The sequence below is a fragment of the Balaenoptera musculus genome, chromosome 2 (assembly GCF_009873245.2).
Source record: "Balaenoptera musculus isolate JJ_BM4_2016_0621 chromosome 2, mBalMus1.pri.v3, whole genome shotgun sequence".
In the NCBI taxonomy this organism is placed as follows: Eukaryota; Metazoa; Chordata; class Mammalia; order Artiodactyla; family Balaenopteridae; genus Balaenoptera; species Balaenoptera musculus.
Genome location: NC_045786.1, coordinates 89,829,275 through 89,856,407, shown reverse-complemented (window position 1 = coordinate 89,856,407; position 27,133 = coordinate 89,829,275). Strand labels below are relative to the sequence as shown.

General features: G+C 37.7%; 1 protein-coding gene across 8 annotated transcripts in view; it reads right to left on the bottom strand.

The window, feature by feature from the left end:
• TTBK2 (tau tubulin kinase 2) overlaps nucleotides 1–27,133 on the bottom strand; it is a 162,298-nt gene that overhangs the window by 16,779 nt on the left and 118,386 nt on the right. For all 8 annotated transcript variants that reach the window (XM_036844336.1, XM_036844337.1, XM_036844338.1 and 5 more), the window contains 4 exons: nucleotides 16,471–16,628; nucleotides 8,314–8,530; nucleotides 5,141–5,352; nucleotides 2,760–3,348 (listed from right to left, as the gene is read on the bottom strand). In XM_036844336.1, coding sequence (XP_036700231.1) covers nucleotides 2,760–3,348; nucleotides 5,141–5,352; nucleotides 8,314–8,530; nucleotides 16,471–16,628 — 1,176 coding nt within the window. The remainder of the gene's footprint in view (nucleotides 1–2,759; nucleotides 3,349–5,140; nucleotides 5,353–8,313; nucleotides 8,531–16,470; nucleotides 16,629–27,133) is intronic.

Below are 27,133 nucleotides of genomic sequence, written 5' to 3'. Positions count from 1 at the left end.
TAAAGGACTGTCTAGAACCAAGAGATCATGTGGTACAATCTGCCACGATATTCTGTAAGGAATAACCCGTCCAACTTTCTCCCTACCAACAGTGATTACTCAACACCACATAAAACTGGTCACATTCTTTCCTACAGTTACTGTCATTCTGGACCAATAGTTAGACCTGTTTCAGAAGCAGTTCAAGTTACTTTAGTTTCCTTCTCTATCCTTGTTCACTTATGCCAGCTTAATTTTGCCTCTCCATTTGCTAATCAAAACATAATTTAATATCTCCCCTATAAGCCAAAGCTTAGTCTTATTTTGCTCCCTATAAACCTATGTTGTTCAGCCTCTTTTTAGAAATGATTAGTAGTGGGCTAACTTCATAATTGTTTACCCCAGGGGAAAAAAAATCTAATTTCCAAAAATAACCCCAATTTCCTTTGAATCTAGCAAATTTATCCATCTTTCAAAATATATCATCTAAAATATTTATACATGCTATTTGATAACCAGTGGTTTCATGTATATGGATAAGGAAAGCCCTAAACAAGGTTCACAAATTTATGCTAAGAAATAAAGAGAATTAAAGAATGAAGTTCTCATCAGTTGATTTAATATGCCAACTATACCTGTAATACAGATAAACTTTTGCTTTGCCTATTTTTATAGTTCTTACACATTTTAAGATACCAGGACAATTTCCTTTCATATCATCATAAAGAGGAAACAAGCCTGAATGCAAAAGATATAAACTAACAAACTGTTTCCTGTCAGAATATGTCCTAATTTAAAATATTCAGATAGAATGGTAATATGTTTTATCATACTGTCTAAGTTAGAGCACGTGATCAGAGCTGCAAGAGATCTAGAGAGACTATTTGGTGGTACTCCCTACTTAATGTGTCTGTAGTTAAGTTAGGGAAGTAACAACATCTGCTTGCAAAAGTAAACTCTGAATGTAGGCCTCAAGAAGAGAATCAAGATATATTTTTATCCCAAGCTCCCCAAAATGAAGGAGATGGTAAATTCAATACCTTAGACACAAGTGTGCAAGTGATGAGGCTGCTATTTAAGAGACCTTCAGTTAAGAAAAAGATTTTTTATTTAAAGATACCTGAAAATAAGGTCAAACTTATAATATCAAATATAATACACAAGTCTTTCAAAAACTTGATAGAGAAAATGTTGCAGATAGTGTAAGAGAACCATGAGAACAATTTTTGTGGACAGGGCAGTATTGATGGGAGAGAGTAAAAAATACCAGGAGAAATGGAGCCAAGGGTTTAAGACCCTTTATGCAGGGAAGCACACCAGAATGCTGTTGGAAAAATGCATGAGCAACAGTGAGCATATAGCATACTAGAGTCAAAGAAAAGAAGAAACTGAATCTGGGAAGGTGGAAAGAGGAAATGAATGGAAAGAGGAAGGTGGGGTGGAAAAAGAAATGCAGACAAGGGAGGGAGGCATTAGGATCTGCCTCTAGCCCACAGGGGACCTCTGTACAATTTGGAAAAGGATGCCCCTCAAAGAGGAAACAGCCCTACACAAAGATACACAGTTTGGCTAGCAAAGTTTGGGTTAGATTTCAGGCCCAACTTGTTCCCTTGGCTAGGTCTCTTTATGCAGTGAATGACTTGTATAACTACACAAAACAGTCCTAGGAAAGAAGGAAAGACCAACTAACTATGATGAAGAAAGAGGCAAGCATTTATTTCTCTATTTCGAAGTGCAGGTAAATTCCTACAGAGCTGTACACAAAATCAAATTTTGTTACCTTTTCTTACTGTTTTACACCAGCGTGTGCAATTCTGTTCTAACTGAAAACATTTCAGCTTGCAGAACAATGTTGTTACTGGAGAGCTGGAAGAGACGGTTGCTAGCTGATGACGGCATTTAAGGAAACCTGGTACTCCCACGCCAGTAAAGACAGATGTACCTGCTCGCGCCTGAGACGCTGCCTCCATATCTGGCTTTTGTGAGACTCACACAGTCACAGAGGGCACCAATGCTTACTGATAAGAACAGGGTAACAGGTGTCTCCAGCTAAATGCCCAAACTGAGAATAAACAGTGAGTTTCCTCAAAATGTTCCTTTGCAGAAGGCCTGTATCACAATTGCCTTCAGCTGCTTGTTAAAATGCAGATTCCTGGGCTCTCACTATCCCAAACCTACTGAAGCAGAAGTTCTGGAAGTGAGGCTGGGACCCTATCTTATAAACAACAGACATTAAGCTTGGAAAGCTACTATCAAAATAAAAATTAAATGTGAAAAAAATAGTTGGAAAACTACTGTTTAAAAGGAACATAAAATATGACAAATTTCTGGGTGAAGGTTATGAAGGAGAAAGGAAACAAAAAGAATGATACTAGCAACGGTGTACAGTATAAAGTACAAACCATGAATGGTTAAATACATGCCGTCCTCACCATATTTATAATGTAGAGTTCGAAAATCTCTAGAATTATAAATTTTTAAAAATCATATTATATATACACACGCAGATAGACAGTTCTTGTGGTCTAATTATAAATGTTATTATGAAATTAGGTCATAATGACATTTCACCTATTAGGTTGCTATCCTGATAGAAAATCTCACTTCTTGAGAAATTTCACATTCGAAGACGGACTACAGAACTTAGTCCAGACATCATTCCCTACACCCATGTGCCAAACTTAGGCCTCTGCAGAAGAATCTTAGTTGATCCACTATTAGTCCTTTCTTAACAGCACCTTGAGTGGATGACAGAAAAATGACAGAAGCAAATCACTTACTGCTGTAAGGGGTCCTTCTGCTTGTGCCTCCATTGGACTTGTGGGTGTCACTGCAATAAATTGACTAGCAGCTCCAGCCTGGAGTTCCAGCCTATCTGCATATTGTTCTGAAGCAGCAGTGGCAGGGCACTTCCCAGAAACTGCTAAGATCACACCTGAGGTTTCCTTCTTTAAAAGATCATTTTCTGCCCAAGGACCCAATTGGAGCTTTTCATCTTGAGGGGATTCCTCTAGGACTTGAAGGACTTCGGGCTCCTCGTCGGAAGGGCTTCCAGTTGTTTTATGGCCTAAAGCCTCATTTGTCCTAAAATCCTGAAGGTCCTGTTCCTTATCCACAATCACCCATTCTTTGGAATCAACCTCCTGCTTGCAGGAGCTCAGGTTAACGGCTACAAATCCATTGCTGCCACCACCATCTGCCTGCTCAGGGGTGTTGGCAGAGGCAGGCTTGGAAGCATCTGGAAGATACTCTTCATCATAGTGCCAGATGTGGTCAGTACGGGACACAGCAGGAACACAAGGCTTATGAAGCAGAGCAGGGAGAACAGATTCCTTTCCTTCACTGGAATCTTTCTGCATTTTCTCCAAGCTTAAGAAAATGAACACAAGTTACTTAATTGTCCTAGGGAGAATACTTATTATATAGCCTATAAGTTCTATACAGAACTAATATTTACCCACAGACGAGAAAAAAACAATATGGATAAAGCATAAGGAACACTTCACGGGTGGGTAACGCTCTGCTCCACCTGTCATCATCCTGTTCTGGAAGACGGAGCCCGTAGGAGAAAGACGTCTCTCCTGCGGCCGGGCAGGAAAGAAGCCTAAGCAGGTTAACCAGGGCGACTTGTGTGATCCAGTTCACCTTTGCTTTGCCAATTCAATCACACTGCCCTCTGCTCTCTGCTCTGAGGGACTGAGGGACAACTTACCCAAGGGGCTTTTGCCTCAGCAGAGGCCCTAGAAAAGGAAATGAGGAAGCTAATACACATCAGGCAAATACTTTCTGCATTTGTTTTGTCTTCAGAGAGGTATATAAATGTATACTCTTTCAAGTAAACTCCTCCAAAGACAGGGCTAAGCAATAGTGTGACTGGTGGTATTTGGCTGCACTGGCTTCTGAGAACTGCTCTCACCTGCAGGGAAGCAGTTTAAGCAATACACTTGTTCCTCTCCTTAAGTTTGTACTTGGGTGCTTCACTTCCTTCAACTGTTCCCTATTCATTCTAGGTTCTGGCTTGAGTTCATTTTCTTGGAGTACTTCTGTTCTCAACTCTGTCTTATCTCTCAGCTCTTCCCTCAGCATGGACTCTCTTTTTAGTTCCATTCTTTTGTTAGACTAATTTTTTCCCAAACTAAGCTTTTATCCCTATCACACTTTTATTTTTATTCCCAATCTCATGCACAACTGAAAATGTTTAAACGCTGCCCCAGTCCATCCTTTTGATCATATCAACGTGTAGACACAAGTTTACATCACATAGCTGTGAGACTGAATGAGTACCATATGAAGAATACACAGCTATGAAGTACTGTTTAAAATGGAAGCTAGATTGGACTAGGCCAGAAGTGGCTGAATTGTCTTCAGACACAGTAACTATTATGTTAGTCAAATACATGGTCCTTCTAACTTCATATTTCTTTGCCAATAGTAGCCACTGGGGATGTACAATTGAAGGATGTGACTACTATTAAAGTCACTCAGGTCTTAATATTACTAAAGCCTTCTATAATTCATAAATATATCCCAAGTTCTTTTTAAAGTTTCATTTCAGTCTTTTGTTATCAAAATCGGAGATAAGGGGCCTTAGAACCATGAACTACAAACAGTCGTTACCTATGTATAGCTCTCTAAAGTTCCACCTTTCCTTCTTTCTAGGTAGAATGATAAATATTCATGTCTCTTTTTCCTACAGCATTTACTCACAGAAGGCCTTCATTAAATTGAATTCAACTGCCTATCACTTGTGTATAAATTACTTTTTCCCCTACTTCATGTACTCTTCCTCTTTCTTGCCTAATACCATCTTTTTCATGCCCTCTCTTACACTGCATCTTCTCCATTCCAATAAAAGAGATCATCTTCCAAACAAAATCACTTCAAAATGTTCATTTAATTCATACCTAGTCTTATGAAGTTTCCAGCTCCCACAGCCAAAGGCTATATGTTATAGAACTTGTAATAATATCAGAAGGCAAGTCACATTAAGAATGAGGATGTTAACTAAAAACATGGATAAAGATGACAGCTTAATCAAATCAGTGCTTCAAAAATGCAAAAACTCCTTATCTGAAAAACTTTACATAATAGAAAATAATAATATCAATAGTGTTTTAGTTGCTTTAAAAAAAAGAAAAGAAAAAGAAAAACTATTTTATACCAGGTCTCAAGAAACTTGTCAGTATCCGGCTTTGGCTCCAGAACCAAACGTTTTTCCAGCTCAAAGCTGTGGATGGAACGTAACTTTCGCACCAATGGAACATCTCTGTCTGGCTGAGTCATCTCTGAGCGGACCCGAATTGGTGAACCGAGGCTTGGAGCATTCAGAATACCATTTGCTTGACCATGGCTGTTCTCCTCTTCAGTAGCAGCCTAGCAAAACATAAAAGGAAACCATGAAAAACATGCTAGTCACTATAAATGATAGGAATCATTGAAGTCTTTCAAAATAATATAAGCAAATGATTGGGATTTTTTTTCAGAAGATTAGGATATTTTGGCTAGTGTAATTCATTACATACTTGTCTATTAACCCTTTATTAAATTAAGTTTTCTAAATTTATTCTCAGTTTCAGTATTTTGAGTGTTTTATATTTTGGTGCAAAGATAAACAGACTGAAAACGTTTAACAACCTTGGCTTTTTGTATTATGTCTAACTCAATGCTTGCAGGACCCTATTCCACTAAACCAAAATTAAACCTGGAGAGGACATTCTCTTTGAGACATAAGTGGTCTCACAAGAGGTAGGAGAGGTCGCCAAGCCTGAATACTCCCTGTCTCAGTTTCTCTCTAAAAACCAACCAAACAACAACAACAAGAAAACTAGAGCTAGAACAATAAGCAGCTGGGTAGCGCAGAAGGAGGCTGAGAATGAGGCAGCCCAGAAGGGTGCAGGTGCCTAAGGACAGAGAATACAGTAGCACGATTACCAGGGAAATTAAGCTTTACACCAGCAGTAGGGAGAGAGAGGAAGTCTGAATGTCTATTCTGATTAAAGACCCTCAAGAATGCCCAGTTGGTCTTAAACTGGGGGTGCTCTCTGGCTACCAGGAGAAGCAGAAGACAATCTTCTCCAAAGGAAGGTTTCCCCAACCCCCAACTTAGGCCTACAGGACTCCCACGAATTATTAATTAATGAGCAAAACACTAAAGGTAGTCAAACATATAAGAAGGCATGCCACCATGACCAAGAGTCAGCAGAAATGATAATAATAATTTTAAAAAATGTTTGTAACTCCCAAAGACTTCAGGTATCAAACTTGTTCAGATACAGCATATAGAACAGCTATGCATAAAACGTTTAAATATATAAAGGTCAACAAAGGATTACTTGGAATTAACTGATGAATTTAATATAAATATTCAATTAAGTTGTTAAACAGCAAATTAGCCATAAAAGGCCAAACTTATTAATTCATGAATAAGAAGACGTAGCAAAAGAAATTACCTAGAATGAAGCACAGCAAGAAGAAAAATATAAAAAATGATATTAAGAGATGACAGAATAAAAAGATCTAATATATGCTTACTTAACTGGTGTCCCTGAAAGAGAGAACAAAAAGAATGAAGAGGTGACAATATTTAGGTAGAGAACAGCTGTGCATTTCCCAGAACTGATTAAAAAAAGAAATATGTGTATGCCTAGACATGTCATAGTTAAAGTGCAGAACACCAAAGACAAGGAGAAAAGCTAAAAAGTAGCTGGGGGAATGGTCATCTACCAAAAAATAGAAAGAAAAAACAGTAGACTTCTGAACACTAATAATTGAAGACAGAAGAAAAATAACTGTCAATCAAAAACTTTGAAGGCAGCAGAAACTATTTTTAAAGAATAAGGCTGAAATAAATACATTTACAGCTAGGTAAAAATTGAAAGAGTCCTCTATCAGAAGACCTCAACTAAAGAAACTTCTAAAGGGAATATTTCAGGAAGAAAAACGATTGAGTCGGGGACTTCCAAAATTGCAAGGAAATGGTAAACATCTATGAAAATTCCATATAAACATTACTTGTATAAAACAATACCACTAATAATCTAATTTACACAATTTTTTAAAGGGAAGGAATTAAAAAATAGAAAAGAATTAAATGTAGATTAAATAGTGATAACATGGGAAAGAAAGCTAAAGTAATTAAGACCTATGTCAAGTGCCACTTCACTCTGTCACATACACAAACACCCATATGGGCTGACAACTGAGAATGTCACTAGAGAATTTTTACTAAGGACAGTTTGCTCCCAGTGGTTACTATAAAGGCAGCCAGAGGGGACATTACAAAAATCTGACACTGACTTCCTGACTGCTTTTCACCACTTATTCCTGATTACTAGTCCAGATAGTGCTAAGCAACAACCAGACCACAGGGCAGCATATCACATCCATGCAGAGAATGTTCCTGCAAATGACTCCCACTACTGAAAATATATACTGTTAATTTTTTTTAATTATATAGTTTAAAAATATAGTATATATTGTCCAAAGATAGGCCAAGCTCCTCAGACGTGGTCACAGAAGATTCTTTTCAAGATATATTTCCCATTCACAAAGCAGGACTAGCCAAGTTTCTATCAATCGTGTTAACAGATATGAGCCAGGAGTCTCATTTTACACCTATAAATTGAACCTCCTTCCCAACTAAATAATTATAAAAACACAGGAAGTACCAAGAACTAACTGATTTGTAATTCATTGCCCCTCCATCCCATTAATCATCATCTTCCATGAAAATGGAAATGACGGGAAACAGTAAGATCAAAGAGAAATTTGGGGATAATCTACCCAAAGACTACTGAAAATCATTTAATTCAGAAGTCTATATTTCTCCCCATACTTACAAGTGGACCTGTTTAGAATCCTAATGAAGAAAAAAATCACGTTATTCAACATCCACTTTGTCAGCTCATGACCAGTTTGATGCTTTCCACTTCTAACCCCCATTTCCCCGCCTCCATTTGAGACAGTTTTCAGAATGAACACTCAGCTCCATTGGTCTACACTATGGAAGAGGCCCAGTCTTGTCATTCTACTTGGAAAGACCATTAACTTCTGTTCTATAGATGTCTCTTCTTTTAGACTCCGTGTCTGGTTATTTTTTAAAATCTACCGTCATCTTTTCCACAAAATACAAGATGAAGATTAATTTTTGGTGTCCATACCTGAGCATTATGGGCAAAATTAGACAAAAATATTGCAATTACAAATATATAAATAACTAGCGATACAATGTTCTACTTCTCATTCAAAATTGAGAATCATGATACTCTGCTACATCAATAGGAGAAAAATAATAAGACAGAGAGAGATATCACTTCCTATGCAAGAAATACACACCTTACAAATCCCAAGCTTTATCTTATTCCTGTTGGTATCCATCTCTTCCCAGACATCCTTCTCCTGGGGACGAGGGTGTCCCAGAGATCCAGGCAATTTATCTGGTGACACACCAACAGGGATGCCATTCTCTCCATCACTAAGCTGTTCATCTGGAAACACCTCATCTGTATTTTCTCGAAGCAAGTCTCCTGGGATGGGAGTGGCATTGGCAATTCTGAAAATGAGGAATGAAAATAAGGCAGAACTTAAAAACACCAGAATCAAAAATTACTATGGGATTATCCTGCATTTTATTTCTGGATTTAAATGATAAAGTCTACACATAATTAAGAAAGTAAAACAAAACAAAAAACCTCAGAAACTTAGGGCATGCCAATTCTACAAACTAAAAATGCATTTTTTTTTTGGCCGCACTGTGTGGCATGCGGGATCTTAGTTCCCCAACCCGGGACTGAACCCGTGCCCCCTGCACTGGGAGCAGAGTCTTAACCACTGGACTGCCAGGGAAGTCCCTAAAACTGCATTTTTTTTTAAATTTTATTTTTTTAACATCTTTATTGGAGTATAATTGCTTTACAATGGTGTGTTAGTTTCTGCTTTACAACAAGGTGAATCAGTTATACATATACATATATCCCCATATCTCCTCCCTCTTGGGTCTCCCTCCCACCCTCCCTATGCCACCCCTCTAGGTGGTCACAAAGCACCGAGCTGACCTCCCTGTGCTATGCGGCTGCTTCCCGCTAGCTATCTATTTTTAAAACTGCATTTTGATCAACAGAATTTTCAAGCTGATTTAAAAATACAAATTCTGATATAACTCCCTAATTTAGCAATCACTTTAAAAGTTAGAAACATTTCATTTATTTTGCAAGGATTCTTTGTGAATTTTAATATTTTCTATTCTTTACCCATTTTTCTTAGAGAATAACAAAAACTATAAACAGAAAAACGTTAAGTGTCATAATGATATAAGCAGGTATCAGATCAATCAGTTATGTTTTATTTTTTAAACAGTGTGCAATATGCATTTGCTTTTTCATTTACGGACTTTTTACTAAGTACCTACTACATGTAAGGCCCTAGGGACATAAAAAGAAGAAAGGAAATTCTTGCCCTCTAGGGCAAACTAGAAATTCTGCAATTATACAGTTCATATGGTCCTGTATGAACTGATTATGAACAAATAGAAAATATTAATTGGCACTTGTCTCTATGTTCTTTCAAAGCAATTTCACGTCCTATTTACATAGTTGGTCGTCTCTCCCTTAGACTTCTGGCCCATGAGGGGCTTTTCTCGTTCTCAGCTATCACTCACTAAGTGTTCAGGCCCCTGCTGGCTCTAATGTTCTATAACTAGTATGTTCTACTCTACATACTAGTTGTTGGTTTTTTTTTTTTAAATATTGCTGACTGAACACAACATTCAGCACACAGTGAAACCTTTTCTCAGCATGATCTGCACTGTCTAAAAGCAGAAAAAACAGCCTTCAGTAGATTACACTGACACATACGATTATTATGAGTGGGAAAATAGACATCTTCTCAGTGTACCACTCTAAGGGCAATGGTTACACCCTGGCCCAGGTGTCATAAATATGTCATGATTTAGAACCTGCTGCATAAAAAAATAAATAAAATTAAATTAAAAAAAAAAAAAAGAACACGATTTTTCAGGGACTTTTTCCACCTGATTTGATGACCTTCACTACCACCACTCTCAATGTTAATCTGGAAAAGCACTGATAATGGCTCCCAGGGAAAACCCGTACAGACTTGTAAAGTACTCCCTGTAGTTCTGACACTGGGATACAGTGGAAAGGTAGTTTGGCCCACAATAGTTCAAATGAAAGGATTTATTATAAAAGTAATTGAAGTTCAGAAATAGACTACTTAAAAGATATATTTTTCAGATATAAGTTCAATATAATTTGTTTATTGACATAAGGAATTATAATGGACACTAACCTACATGTGCTATGTGGTAATCCCAATGTTTACTGAAAGAATTCCCTCTATTCCTGAGAAAAGGGAATGGCAAAGGAGGAATATTTGAATTCAGGAAGCTCAACCTACTAGCTCCACATTTTTTCCCCCATTTTAATCACTCAATGTTCTTCCAAATCCTTTTTTCCCTAGCCTAGCTACGATTCTGTTTCTTTCCAACTACCCCAATTCCTTGGCATTTCCTCCTTCCATCTCTCCGGAAAGAAACCACACCTCCACCTATGAAACTGCCTCTATTTTTACTCTATCCTAGTTTCCCCCTTATATCGTGTGCTTCAGTGTGAGAGCACACACTTCAAGGAACGTTTCCATCTTCTCCACACAGGCTACCTCCCACATGACTCAGATTCCTCCCAGCATTTATTCCGCCAGTTTTATTCCTTGCTTAATTATTATTTTCTTCCTTCTCCTGTAACTCTGATCCAAACCTGGAGTTTGAGATATGGAAAGAAAGCATTCTTGCCCAAGACAATTATATTATGTTCAGGAATAAGTATGATAAGAAAGATATATGTGAGAGTATTATTAGCACATGGCCTGTGTTTGCAGGCAAGGTATAAATTACAGAAGCAGATTAAGGGAAAAAAATTAAGACGATATATGGAAGAACTGGACAGATGTCAAGAGAAGTAATAAGACTGGACACCCTTTTCATATGCCTGTCCCCGTAATCTAAGGTAGGGGTCGGCAAGTTAGGGCCTGTGAGCCAAATCTGGCCTGTTCACCTATTTTTGTAAATACTGTGTATGGCACACAGGCATGCTCATTCATTTACATACTGCCTACGTCTGCTTTAGCACTACAGTGGCAGCAGTAGTGGGGACAGACAGCAGAGCCCACAAATATTTATCTGGCTCTTAGTGAACAGATAAGGCTTGCTGACTCCTGATCTAAAGCATCCTCTTGCCTTTTCCTGAACTTACTTTCTCCCTCTATTAAGAACTAAGAGTTGTGGGACATAAATTATCATTTTTTTCTCTTTAACACTGATTCTCTAGGGCTTTCCAGGTATTCTACCATATCACCTGCAAAAAGAGATAACTCAGAGGTCAGCAAACTTCTTCTAAAGGCTCAGATAGTAAATGGTAGGCTTGTGGGCTTAATACTTTGCAGGCAAGATGGATGCTAAAATTAGTAGGCAAATGTATAGAAAAACAAGTTCATTCGAATAGTCTCAAAGTATCTTCTCACAAGATACTTATTACTTACAACGGAAAAAACAGTAACTTTATATAAAGTGGAAAACCTAACACCACCTTAACCAGATTACCAACATTAACATCATCAGTAATAAGACATCTTAACATTATATATCTCCTTATTCAATGCCATCGATTTTCCTCTTATCCTGGCTTTAAATGTATACCACAGATTCCTTTTTTTTTTTTAAGAACTTTTTTTTAAAATTAATTAATTAATTTATTTTTGGCTGTGTTGGGTGTTCGTTGCTGTGCGCGGTGCAATGGGGGATACTAGTTGTGGCAAGTGGGGGCTACTCTTCGTTGTGGTGCACGGGCTTTTCATTGCGGTGGCTTATTTTGTTGCTGAGCACCAGCTCTAGGTGCACGGGCTTCAGTAGCTGTGGCACGTGGGCTCAGTAGTTGTGGCTCGCGGGCTCTAGAGTGCAGGCTCAGGAGTTGCGGCGCACGGGCTTAGTTGCTCCGTGGCATGTGGGATCTACCCGGACCAGGGATCAAGCCCATGTCCCCTGCAATGGCAGGCAGATTCTTAACTACTGCACAACCAGGGAAGTCCCTATACCACAGATTCTGATATGTAGTGTTTTAATTATCATTATTTTTCCTATAACTTCAGTTTGTATTTTCCCTTTCACCCAAGAGTAGTTTAATTGGAGGTTTTTAAGTTTCCAGGTGGAAGGGCCTTTGACATTTTTGTTTTTGTTAGCAATTTCTAGTTCTGTTACAGTGTGATCAGACAGTGTAATATTTCTGCTTTATGGAACAACTTATATGTTTTCTTGGTGACCTGATAACTGATCAATTTTTGTGAATGCCCCAGGGGTACTTGAGCAGAAGGTGTAACCTCTATCATCAGGGTGTAGATATTGAAAAATATGCCTAAGATCTACCTTATTGATTGTGTTGTTTGTCTTCTCTTATTCTTTGTTCACTTGAATTCAGTCTTGAACTGAGTTGTATATTAAAATCTCCAATTACTAGTGTGTTTCTTTGTCTCCTTGAATCTCTCATAGTTGTTGCTTCCTAAAGATGACTGTTGTGATTCTGGTGACTAAATATTAATAAATACTATGTCCCACTTGTGAACTGTGACACTTAACCTTAAAAAGTACCCTTCCGTCTCAATAACTTTTAAAGCTTTTTTTGGCTTGAATTCTACATTGTCTGATATCAGGATTGTTATTCTCTTCTGACCGTTTCCATTTTTCTGGTTTATCTTTGTCCATCCCTTTCTGAAACATATTTTTTTAGGTGTATCTCTTGTACACAGCATATGTATACAGCTATATAAACCAAACTAAAAATCTTTTTCTTTTAATAGATGCCCCCATTCACATTTATTGCTATGACTGATATGTTTGGTCTTAACTCTGTCATAGTATTTTATAATTATGTGTATTTTGTCATATTTGCTATATTTCTTTCTCTACAAGATGAGTATTCTTTGTACTTTAATTTATAAACTTTTAAGAATATATATTTTAGAAGGTTTGCCTTTTTGTTCTAATGGTCACCTTTGGACATTTACCTTTTTAAATGCTCTTAGTCCCCTGTTTCCTTAATTAACCTTTTGCTATTGAGTTTCTCAGTTTTTTTTTTTTTTAACACACACTGTATTTTATTTTTACAAGAGATAAATAGACTGACACCAAGCATTGTAAATGCATGACCACAACAAAAGCAACAATGATTGCAATCACCAAACACGAAACACACTCATACTATGTCATAATATTGACATTCAGTCCAGTAATCCTCCACTGTAACAGCTCCTTTACTTTGCAGTGAAAATTGATTTGTATATTGTTTGCCTCTGAGTCCTTGTGGGATTTTTTTTTTTTTTTAAACTGAGTTTCTCAGTTTTAATTGGTATTGTTTTGCTTTTCTTCTTCAGGGACTCTAACAATATGAACGCTATTCCTTCTCTGTCTGCCTTCCATTGGCACTACTTTCTCTCTAGCCCTTTTAAATGATTTCTTTATTTTCATCCTCTCGGGGCTTTTTTCCCCCTGACTTTATTCAATGCCCTTTATTAGACTTTCATTTGCGTCTACTGTCCTTTGCACACTTTGTGATTTATTCAATTGTGAGATATCTTTTTCTTCCATTTCTTTCCTGAGTTCAACGAACTATCATTTCATTGTTTCCTCCATCTTTTCCTTTTCTTTCTTCTCTCCCTCCCCACACCACACTCCCTCTATTTCTTAGTTTTTAAATTTCTGATCCAAGGTGGTTATCCATACCTTCAATGCGTGAACACATTCAGTTCCATTTGGGGTTCTGTCTTATAATTTTCTTCTTCATAGTTGTTTATTCCTGACAGGAAATTTCCTTAGCAAATATGTATTAGATTTTCTTGATTTTTTGAAATAACACTTTATGGATATTTAAAATATTTTTCTTGTTCATTTTTGTGGCATTGGAATGTTTTACAGGATTCATAGATTAACTGGTGCCCTCCTCTGTCAGTATAGCAAAGTCCAAACACTTTAGTGGATTTTTATTTGGTGAGAGGAGATATTGTGCATCTTCTGATTTTATAGTTCTCTTTTCTTATAGGTAATTAAATTTTATTTCTCCTCTTTCCCCTCTGTAATTATTCATTTATTGCCTTTCAGCTCCAAGTTCATCCTTTTTGCCTATTCTGTGAAAGTGGATCTGTGCCCTTTAACTCTTTTCCTTTGCCAGCTGGCATGGGAGTTTTGTCAGTAGAGGGCACTGGAGAGACCCTGCGGGAGGAAAGGGTTTTGCTTTGGGTTCCACTGTGCAGCTTGTCAAGCTTCTCCAGCATGTGTGGCTTTCCCCGTGCCTGTCTCCTGCAGTACACAGACAGCAGCAACCAATATCTTCCCAGAGCAACGTCTACTACCCACAAGTTTTGTATCAGAGTGTCTCTAGTGAGACACTTCCAGTAAATCATTTTCTCTGGCACTCCAGAGGGCAGATTTCCATCAAGTTCCAGAGGGCAGATATTTCAGAGGGCAGATATTTAATGCCATATTTCTAATGGCATTAGAGCAACTTCCCTGCCATCCAAGGAGTGAGGACATACCCTCACCAACAAGGTCAGAACTCAGTCCTGGGGTGGGGACTGAGGGAGCTTTTCCTTGGATGCTTAATTCAGCCCTAGGAGTAGGAGCTGCACTTTATATTTGCTATTCCTGTATTCTTTACGGTTCTCTCTACTCATTCAATCCCACGTTATTCCAATTTTGTGTTACAGGTAATAATTCTTTGTATCATCTTTCCCTGTTCAAATTACTATGTAATTTCTCTCTCCTGATTGGACCCAAACAGATATGTGTTTTTTTCCTTCACCATTCAACTGACAAAGGGCATTTCTTCCTTTTTGTTTTTTTCCTTCCCCAGAAGCTACATGTTTTGAATCATGAATATTTTTATCTCCCTGTAGTTTATTATCTGACCTACCTGGATACTTTTTAGTATTTTCATTCTTCGGATAGATTTAGTCTTTCTGGTGTTCGTTTTAAATCAATCTTAATTCCCAGGGCTAACTTTCCTCTTCCCATAGATTTTATTGATCTGCCTTCAGTAAGCTTTGTGGCAGGGCTGGGTGAGGCAGGAGCATAAGAGATATTACATAAGACCTTGGGGTTTTGTTTTTTTCTCTTTTTACTTACAGTTAGTTTGATTTGGGCATCCTTCGTCTTCAAATTATGCTGAGGACATAGCTTTTATGTAGTTTTATTTTTCCTTTCTTATTATTCTTATTTTAGGAAAAAACTTTGGGATATGGGAACTTAAAATGTATTCATTGACTTCAGCTACCCTGAAGTGCTATCACCTGGATTTTTGCAAGTGTGAGATTTATTTCTAACAACAATCAAAGGAGAAGGAGGACAAAAGCATTAAAGCAAGAATCAAAATTTCTACACAGGCTCCAGCTCTGTCACTAATCTTTATCTGAAGTTGGATGATTCACTCAGAGTTAGAATTATTTCCTCATTTGTAAAATGGGGTGGCTGGAATAGTGCAGTGAGTCCCAAACTCAGATAAGCATGAGAAACATCTGATGCATATGGACTTCTGTGCCATACCCCTAGACATTCTGATTCAGTAGGTCTGGGGTGAGTCCTACAAATGGGCATTTTAAACAAACATCTGTGGTGATTCTACTATAGCTAGTCAAGGTCTCACATTTAAGAATTCTTTAACTAATCAGGGATATCATCTCCAGTTATATGAATCCATGTAAGCTTTTCTGATTCAATAAGCTCTAGTGATCTCATCTCAATGTAAAAACAAAGCAATGGATTAGTGATAAAGTGTTCCAATTAGCTCATTGTATGATGATTTTCCCCTATTTACTTTTTCTTTTAAACCAACCAGAGCAGGTAAAAAAAGGGAGGGGGTCAGAAAAAAGGACAACCCCCCCAAAATAGAAAAACAACAAACAAAAGCAACTGTATTTAATGTATACAGAGGAAAAAAAAATCAAAAAACAAAAACAAACAAAAAAAACCCCCAAGAAGATGGAAATACACTAACCTCTTCCTAATACACCTCAAAAATTAATCACTTTCATAAGAGGAGTAGCTACACGTTTTGTTCCCACTAAACTTAAGCACAGTGTAGTCAGAAATAATTGTGGCTTGTTCTTGTTCCGGGGTCCCATCTATTCTTTAGTAGTAAATGCAACAAATGCCCCTTCTCATTTTGAAGAAAATCTACTGTACATCTAACATTAACGAGTAACACAAGCTCTAAGCTGCCATTTCACGGTATAATCTGTAAGTACTTTCTAAGAAAAGTAAATCCAAACAAAGGCATATATAAGAGCAACGTTAATTCAAGGAAACCCATAGGCATCCCTATGTCTTAGCATTTGGTCATCTGAGGGAACCTGGATGGCATAAAAGACATTTCTGCTAATATTGATACAACACATCTAGGAAAGACACTGATGAACCACCTGTTTAGGACATACCCGATTGCCGCAGGGGTCAAGCGGGTGTGCAGCTGAGGAGTGGTAGAAGTAGTGGTGGTGGTGAGGGAGCCATCAGTTCCAGTCTTCTCCCAGTCGAAAGGGTCACTCTCAATTACTCCAAAGGTCTTGATGCTGTTGTCAAACACGGATGCAAGAAGCTAAACCACAAAAGGAAAAAACTAGAGTAAGCCAACAGTAAACATAATCACTTTATTCTACAAGAGAAAAGCACCTCAGACTCATAAATTAGTTTAGTAGTATGACTTTTTTAAAAAGCCTGATGATACAAATAGGGGAATTTGAATAAGGGTCATATATGGATGATGATATTCAATTAATATTGATTTTTCTCAGTTGAGGTACTGGTTTTTAGTTACGTAGGATAATGTATTTTTTCTTGGAAGATAAATAATGAAGCGTCATACTTAAAACCTACTTTCTGATGGTTTGGCAAAAGGAAATGTGTATTGTATGTGTATGTGTGCATTCAGTTTCAACCATGTGATCACTTTTTTGTGTGTGTCAAAAAGGGGCATATATGGTTCAACTTAAATAAGTGACCGGGTTAACAGGTGGTATATCTAGGTTAAGAGGCATATAAAAGTTCATTGCGCTGCCTTAGAATTTTTTTGTGGGTTTGAAAAATTCTTAAACTGTGTGTGTGTGTGCACATGAATTATCAAAAAGAAATCTGCTCTATTATTTTATTTATATTATATATTACTCCATTTTTGTCTTTAAATTCCAGAAGTCTAATGTAATATTGAGAAAGATCTCATAAAGACCTTCCTTTATGTTTGACAGTATGCAACATTTTCAATTTTATGATTAAAATTGGATTAATATCTCATCATTTCTCTTACTCTGTTAGTATCCTATCCTCAGAGATTCATCTTGTACATTTCCTGCCCCAGACCTGAAATCAGCACTTCTTCACTGGAGGATTTTTTACAAAGGTCTGTTTTAGGCTTTAAAGAGATTACTCTGGCTAAGAAGTAGAGAACAGATGCCATAAATAGGAGGGGGATGAGGGTGCTGGGAAGAGATGACCATTTAGGAGGCTACTGTCAACTGAGCCAGCATGGTAACAGTGGAGATGATAAGAAGTGGTAGGATTTGGACATAATTTGTAGAGCCAACAGAACTTACTGAGAGATTAGATGAAAGCTGTGAAAGTAAAGAAAGAATAAAAGAATAATTTATATTTCTGTCCCGAGCCACTGGGTAAACGGTGGTGCCATTTACTGAGATGGAAAGCAGTGAATGTGAGGATTGGGATATTGAAAGTTTTATGGTGTTTAGGGAGGAATAGCGAATATAGATACAAATTTTAGAGTCATCAGCATATTGATATTAATGGGTATTATTTAAAGCCACATGACTAGATGATATCATCTAAGGAGAGTGGGTAACAAGGGCTAAGGCTTAGGGTACTCCAACATTTAGATGGAAAGAAGAGGTGGACTCAGCAAAAAAAAATAAAAATAAAAAACGAGGAGTGGCCAGTGAGGTAGGAAACAGGTGTGTGGTGTTCTAGATACCAAGTGAAGAAACCACCTCAACAAGGAGATGGTCAAATGCTACCAATTATAAACTATAGTTATTTTTGATTATTTAATTGAGTTCACCCAGACTGTAAGCTCCATGAGGCTGGTACATGTCTGATCTTGCTCATCACTGTATCTAACCAATGCCTTATGTCTAAGAGTGCCATATTGTGATTTATATGAAATAAATATTTGGTCATTTACAGGACCAAAAATACACTTCTCATATATATTTGGTCTTTGTCCACAGTTCCTGACTCACAGCTCCCAAAACCCTTGAAATTTTCTGAGAGATAAGAGCAGTGGGAGCATTTCTTGTTATAGTATTTGATCTCTACTCCTCAGTTCCTGAAATCACTTCAGAGCCATAAAGGTGAAATGGGTGTCTTGTTATTCATAACAAACCCCTTTCTACCACAACTGGGTTTATGTTAATAAGGTGACTTTTGGAAAGCACCTAAGGATGGAGGCTGGTCACCAGAGGAACCAACCATGTGATTAGAGGGTTGGAACTTTCAGTCCCACACCCCTGGCCTCCAGGGGAGGGAAGAGGGGTTGGAGGTTGAATCAATTACCAGTGGTCAATGATTTAACCAATCATTCCTATATAATGAAGCCTCCATAAAAACCCAAAAGGATGGGCTTCAGAGACCTTCCAGGTTGGTGAACATGTGGAGGTACTGAGAGTGGTGCCCTTGGAGAGGGCATGGAAGCTCCACACCCTTTCCTCATACCTTGTTACATGCAGTTCTTCCATCTGGCTGCTTGAGTTATAGCCTTTGTAATTAACTGGTAATCTAGGGGGGAAATTGGCTTCCCAAGGCCTATGAGCCACTCTAGCAAGTTAATCAAACCCAAGGACGGGGTCATGGCAACCTCCAATTTATAGCCAGTCAGTCAGAAGTACACATGACAACTAGGACTTGTAGCTGGTATCTAAAGTGGAAGGTAGTCTTGTGGGAATGAGTCCTTAACCTGTGAAATCTGATGCTATTTATCTCTGGGTAGATGGTGTCAGAATTGAGTTAAATTTTAGGAATCCAGCTGGTGTCAGAGAATTGCTTGGTGGTGTGGGAAAAAAAGAAATTGGAATTGTGGGTGCAGAACCCTTAAATAGTACTCTAAAAACAGTTTGAGAATAAATGTTTATTTGTACTAATACTTGCTGAAAGATTCACATATCCTACCTTTTGTTTTAAGTCCTCCCTGCCAAAAAATAATAGATGTAGAAAGGGAAACTAAAAAGCTAAAAGGAATTGGGAAAGGCATAGTTATAAAACCTTGGAATTTTTATTTTGGTCCTATTTTTGTTGACATAAGTTATCGATGTTACAGCTCAGATCTTCCCAAATTGTCAGAGGTAGAGGGCTTTAGAAAACACAAAGGATGAAAGGAAGATGGATTGAAACCCTGCACCTGAGAACTGAAACAGCAGACCTTGGACCTCTTTCCAACTCTGGAAATTGAGGTTCTCATAGGTTCCCACAGAGTGACATGTTTCTTTCCTGAAAAGTGGAGTCCCTATCCACGAGGCAGCATCTGCTCTGCTGTGTGAATACTCAGACTGCTACTGCTAAATGCTCTGCCTGTACTGCGTGGCAATAGGCATGGTCCTAAACAGTTTTTATTGTCAGATGATGGAATTCTTTTCTTACATTTATCATAGTATTGTATGTCTTAGAAAATGTAGCATATGCCATTGGTCCAAAAATAAGAAACAGTTCGTTACTATGATGGTGATAACTTGAGACCAGCAGCAGGAGGCAGAAGGATGGAGGGCACATGACAAAAGAAATAGAAGGAAAGCTAAAAGCACTGAAGCATTGAAGGCACCCTACTGGGAACAAATGGTCAGATGATTAGAGCTCTGCAGATACCTTAAAGAGCAAAACATTTCTAATGTAGCAGAATAATTTTCTAATTCAGGACCACGGTTGCTCTAAATCCTAAACTTCAACAGACTGGGATAGTAGAAATAGGACAAGTCAAGGCCTTTTTTTTTTTCTTTTTTTTTTTGGTAACTGAATTCATCATATCACATTTGGCTAAAATAAATAATAAGACCGGAAAACTCAATTCAGTTACTCATTCAACTAGATTTCAGAATATAAATCATTAACCTTAGAAATCAAATATACATATACACATATATGTATGTATGTGTAAATAAATAAATAAAACTTGTGGTCCTCATCCTTTTTTATAGCCCAGTACTACTGAGGATTAAAACACTTTCACTTTCCAATCAGAACAGGAGCTCACTGTGCAGTAATTCTCAAACTGAAAAGGAAGCAGAGCAAAATCTGAAAAAACCTTCCAGATGATTCTGACACTTCCCTCTAGGAAGACATGATCCATATCTCTCCACTGAGAATCACTGGAAATCTAGTATATATCTGACTCCTTTAATTCTTCTATTTAATAATGTATTCTTAGAAAATACAAATTTATCTAAAGAGTCCAGGTTTCTCAAATTAGGGTAACGTGCACCCTCAGGGGATGCAGCCATATGCCAGAGAGAGTTTAAAGTCATTTGATAAATGTGGCACAGCTTCCTGGAGAATTTTACTCAGAGTAAGACATTTAATATGATATTTTATAATACAATGAACACAAAGAAGTTAGAAAGCAAAATTCATAGGAACCTTTAGGATAAATCAAGAGAATACAAAGAAATTGTGGACTTATGGCTGACACTTTAAGACGGTTCCCGGACCTCTTGAGAACATGCTCATACTTTGCTGCAATAGGAGAAATTGGTGAAATAGTGTGAGAAACACTAGAAGCATAACATCATCAGGAAGGTGAATCTTCCTTGAACGGAGTAGGGAAAGGGAGGAGGTTGGGGGAAGGAGACTTGGGGGGGGCGCGGGGGGGGGGGTGGGCGGGAAGGGGAAGAAAAGAGGAGGGAGGACCTGAGGAAGATCTGGACAGACAACAATGCAATATTACTTTTTATGTGGCTACTGTTGTTGATTACTTGTGTCAATTTCCCTTCTGATTGCACTTACGAATAAGAGGTAGTTGTTTTTCTTAATTCTAATGGGATATACAATAAAATGCTTTTTCTAAAACATATTATTCAAGACACAAAAAAGTACATAAAAATCAGGTACTATGTCTGGGTAATGAGATTCTGAATTATTCGGACTTCCTATTTTCTGCAATTTCCAAACTTGTATTATGATATGTATTACTTTTAATAACAAGAAAAAATTTAACAAAAATGCATTATCTAAAATAAATTAATTGTATACATAAGCATGTGTAGTCCCAAAAATGCATGATGCAATATCCCACCACTTGGAACATCCTTATTCTTTTTTTTTTTTAACTGCATCTTTATTAGAGTATAATTGCTTCACAATGCTGTTAGTTTCTGTTGTACAACAAAGTGAATCAGCCACATGCATACATATATCCCCATATCCCCTCCCTCGAGCCTCGAGCCTCCCTCCCATCCTCCCTATCCCACCCGTCTAGGTCATCGCGAAGCCCCGAGCTGATCTCCCTGTGCTATGCGGCTGCTTCCCACTAGCTATCTATCTTACATTTGGTAGTGTATACATGTCAATGCTACTCTCACTTCACCCCAGCTTCCCCCTCACCCCCATGTCCTCAAGTCCATTCTCTATGTCTACATCTTTATTCCTGCCCTGCCACTGGGTTCATTAGTACCTTTTTTTTTTTTTAGATTCCATACATATGCATTAGCATACAGTATTTGTTTTTCTCTTTCTGACTTACTTCACTCTGTATTACAGGTCCATCCACCCCACTACAAATAACTCAATTTCATTTCTTTTTATGGCTGAGTAATATTCCATTGTATATATGTGCCACATCTTCTTTATCCATTCATCTATCAATGGAACATTTAGGTTGCTTCCATGTCCTGGTTATTGTAAATAGTGCCACAATGAACACTGTGGTACATATCTCTTTTTGAATTATGGTTTTCTCAGGGTATATGCCCACTAGTGGCATTGCTGGGTCATATGGTAGTTCTATTTTTAGTTTTTTAAGGAACCTCCACACTGTTCTCCATAGTGGTTGTATCAATTTACATTCCCACCAACAGTGCAGGAGGGTTCCCTTTTCACCACACCCTTTCTAGCATTTATTGTTTCTAGATTTTTTGATAATGGCCATTCTGACCAGTGTGAGGTGATATCTCATTGTAGTTTTGATTTGTATTTCTCTAATAATTAGTAATGTTGAGCATCTTTTCATGTGCCTCTTGGCCATCTGTATATCTTCTTTGGTGAAATGTCTATTTAGGTCTTCCACCCATTTTTTTTTTTTTTTTTTTTTTTGATACTGCTCTCCTACACTGACTCTGGGCTTGGCCACGTGACCTACTTTGCCCAACACCGCCCATTTTTTAATAGTTTGTTTTTTTGATATTGAGCTCTATGAGCTGTTTGTATATTTTGGAGATTAATCCTTTGTCCGTTGATTTGTTTGCAAATATTTTCTCCAATTCTGAGGGTTGTCTTTTCGTCTTGTTTATGGTTCCCTTTGCTGTGCAAAAGCTTTTAAATTTAATTAGGTCCATCTGTTTATTTTTATTACTCTAGGAGGTAGATCAGAAAAGATCTTGCTGTGGTTTATGTCAAAGAGTGTTTTTCCTATGTTTTCCTCTAAGAGTTTTATAGTGTCTGGTCTTAACATTTAGGTCTTTAGTCCATTTGGAGTTTATTTTTGTATATGGTGTTAGGTAGTGTTCTAAGTTCATTCTTCTACAAGTAGCTGTCCAGTTTTCCCAGAACCACTTATTGAAGAGGCTGTCTTTTCTCCACTGTATGTTCGTGCCTCCTTTGTCATAAATTTGGTGACTGTATGTGCATGGGTTTATCTCTGGGCTTTCTATCCTGTACCGTTGATCTATATTTCTGTTTTTGTGCCAGTACCATACTGTCTTGATTACTGTAGCTTTGCAGTATAGTTTGAATTTGGGAGCCTGATTACTCCAGCTCTGTTTTTCTTTCTCAAGATTGCTTTGGCTCTTCGGGGGCTTTTGTGTTTCCATACGAATTGTAAAACTTTTTGTTCTCGTTCTGCGAAGAATGCCATTCGTAGTTTGATAGGGGTTGCATTGAATCTTTAGATTGCTTTGGGTAGTATAGTCATTTTCACAGTATTGATTCTTCCAATCCAAGAACATGGTCTGTTTCTCCATCTGTTTATGTCATCTTTGATTTCTTTCATCAGTGTTTTATAGTTTTCTGAGTACAAGTCTTTGCCTCCTTAGGTAGATTTATTCCCAGGCATTTTATTCTTTTTGTTGCAATGGTAAATGGGATTGTTTCCTTAATTTCTCTTTCTGATCTTTCATTGTTGGTGTATAGAAATGCAACAGATTTCTGTGTATTAATTTTGTATCCTGCAACCTTACCAAATTCATTGATTAGTTCTAGTAGTTTTCTGGTGGCATCTTTAGGATTTTCTATGTATAGTATCATGTCATCTGCAAACAGTGACAGTTCTACTTCTTCTTTTCCAATTTGTATTCCTTGTATTTCTTTTTCTTCTCTGACTGCCGTGGCTAGGACTTCCAAAACTATGTTAAGTAAGAGTGGCGAGAGTGGACATCCTTGTCTTGTTCCTGATATTAGTGGAAATGCTTTCAGTTTTTCACCATGGAGTATGATGTTTGATGTGGGTTTGTCATATATGGCCTTTATTATGTTGAGGTAGGTTCCCTCTATGCCCACTTTCTGGAGAGTTTTTATCATAAATGGGTGTTGAATTTTGTCAAAAGCTTTTTCTGCATCTTTGAGATGATCATATGGTTTCTATTCCTTAATCTGTTAATATGGTGTATCACATTGATTGATTTGTGTATACTGAAGAATCCTTGCCATTCCTGGGATAAATCCCACTTGGCCATGGTGTATGATCCTTTTAATATGCTGTTGGATTCTGTTTGCTAGTATTTTGTTCAGGATTTTTGCATCTATGTTCATCAGTGATATTGGTCTATAATTTTCTTTTTTTGTGGTATCTTTTTCTGATTTTGATATCAGGGTGATGGTGCCCTCATAGAATGAATTTGGGAGTGTTCCTCCCTCTGCAATTTTTTGGAAGAGTCTGAGAAGGATTGGTGTTAGCTCTTCTCTAAATATTTGATAGAATTCGCCTGAGAAGCCATCTGGTCCTGGACTTTTGTTTGTTGGAAGATTTCTAACTACAGTTTCAATTTCATTACTCGTGATAGGTCTGTTTATATTTTCTAATTCTTCCTGGTCCAGTCTTGGAAAATTGTACCTTTCCCAAATTTGTCCATTTCTTCCAGGTTGTCCATTTTATTGGCATCGAGTTGCTTGCAGTAGTCTCTTAGGATGTTTTGTATTTCTGCGGTGTCTCTTGTAACTTCTCCTTTTTCATTTCTAATTTTATTGACTTGAGTCCTCTCCCTCTTTTTCTTGATGAGTCTCGCTAATGGTTTATCAATTTTGTTTATCTTCTCAAAGAACCAGCTTTTAGTTTTATTGATCTTTACTACTGTTTTCTTTGTTTCTATTTCATTTATTTCTGCTCTGATCTTTATGATTTCTTTCCTTCTACTGACTTTGGGTTTTCTTTGTTCTTCTTTCTCTAGTTGCTTTAGGTGTAGGGTTAGATTGTTTATTTGAGATTTTTCTTGTTTCTTGAGGTGAGATTGAATTGCTATAAACTTCCCCCTTAGAACTGCTTTTGCTGCATCCCATAGGTTTTGGGTCGTCGTGTTTTCGTTGTCATTTGTTTCTGTGTATTTTTTTATTTCTTCTTTGATTTATTCAGTGATCTCTTGGTTATTGAGTAGTGCACTGTTTAGCCTCCATGTATTCGTGTTTTTTATAGTTTTTTTTCCTGTAATTGATTTCTAATCTCATAGCGTTGTGGTCAGAAAAGATGCGTGATACAATTTCAATTTTCTTAAATTTTCCAAGGCTTGATTTGTGACCCAAGATGTGATCTATCCTGGAGAATGTTCCGTGTGCACTTGAGAAGAAACTATATTCTGCCACTTTTGGGTTGAATGTTCTATAAATATCAATTAAATCTATCTGGTCTGTTGGGTCATTTAAAGCTTTGTTTCCTTATTTATTTTCTGTTTGGATGATCTGTCCATTGGTGTAAGTGGGGTGTTAAAAGTCCCCTACTATTATTGTGTTACTGTCGATTTCCCCTTTCATGGCTGTTAGCATTTGCCTTATGTACTGAGGTGCTCCTATGTTGGGTTCATAAACATTTATAATTGTTATATCTTCTTCTTGGATTGATCCCTTGATCATTATGTCGTGTCCTTCCTTATCTCTTATAACAGTCTTTATTTTAAAGTCTATTTTATCTGATACGAGTATTGCTACTCCAGCTTTCTTTTGATTTCCATTTGCATGGAGTATCTTTTTCCATCCCTTCAATTTTAGTCTGTATGTGTCCCTAGGTCTGAAGTGGGTCTCCTGTAGACAGCATATATATGGGTCTTGTTTTTGTATCCATTCAGCCAGTCTGTGTCTTTTGGTTGGGGCATTTAATCCATTTACATTCAAGGTTATTATCAATATGTATGCTCCTATTACCATTTTCTTAATTGTTTTGGTGTGTTTTTGTGGGTCTTTTTCTTCCCTTGTGTTTCCCGCCTAGAGAAGTTTCTTTAGCATTTGCTGTAAAGCTGGTTTGGTGGTGCTGAATGCTCTTAGCTTTTGCTTGTCTGAAAAGCTTTTGATTTCTCTGTTGAATCTGAATGAGATCCTTGCTGGGTAGAGTAATCTTGATTGTAGGTTTTTCTCTTTCATCACTTTAAGTATATCCTGCCACTCCCTCCTGGCCTGCAGAGTTTCTGCTGAAAAATCAGCTGATAACCTTATGGGGATTCCTTTGTATGTTATTTTTTATTTTTCCCTTTGCTGCTTTTAATATTTTTTCTTTGAATTTAATTTTTGTTATCTTGATTAATATGTATCTTGGTGTGTTTCTCCTAGGGTTTATTCTCTGTGCTTCCTGGACTTGGGTGACTATTTCCTTTCCCATGTTAGGGAAATTTTCCACTATAATCTCTTCAAATATTTTCTCAGACCCTTTCTTTTTCTCTTCTTCTTCTTGGACCCCTATAATTTGACTGTTGGTGTGTTTAGTGTTGTCCCAGAGGTCTCTGCAATTGTCTTCAATACTTTTCATTCTTTTTTCTTTATTCTGCTCCTCGGCAGTTATTTCCACCATGTTGTCTTCCAGCTCACTTATTCTTTCCTTTGCCACAGTTATTCTGTTATTGACTCCTTCTAGTGTATTTTTCATCTCAGTTATTGTGTTGTTCATCACTGTTTGTTTGTTCTTTAGTTCTTCTGGATCTTTGTTAAACATTTCTTGTATTTTCTCAATCCGTGCCTCCATTCTATTTCCAAGATTCTGGATCATCTTTACTATCATTACTCCGAATTCTTTTTCGGGTAGATTGCCTATTTCCTCTTCATTTATTTGGTCTTGTAGGTTTTTACCTTGCTCCTTCATCTGTGATATATTTTTTGCTGTCTCTTTTTTTTTTTTTTTTTTTTTGGGTGTGATTGTGTTCCTCTCTTACTGGTTGTTTGGCCTGAGGCTTCCAACAGTGGAGTTTGTAGGCTGTTGGGTAGAGCTGGGTCTCGGTGCCGAGATGAGGACCTCCGGGAGACCTCACTCCGATGAACAGTCTAAGGTTCTCTGTTAGTCCAGTGGTTCGGACTCGGAGCTCCCACCGCAGGAGCTTCGGCCTGATGCCCCCCAGCTCGTGAACCAAAATCCCGCAAGCCGCATGGGGTGGCAAAAAAATAAAGAACAATAACAAAGAGTAAAAAATAAAATTAGACTAGGAAACTAACAGATATATTAGAAAGACTATGAAAAAATGAAAATATAGATGAAACAACAACTGGAAGGTAAAACAGAAGCACAATAATAAAAAAAAAGGTGGAAAAAGCCTTACCTGTGGCGGGCAGGGTCTAGGCAGGGGTGGGGTTTGGGCAGTGGGCGGGGCCTATGTTTAGGACCCACAGGGCTGGAAAAGGCCCTGGAGGGGTGTGGGGCTTAGGCTCAATGGAACAGAAGGGGTCCAGGCGTGCCTCTGGTCTCAGAGGGTGGGGGACCTGGCCTGG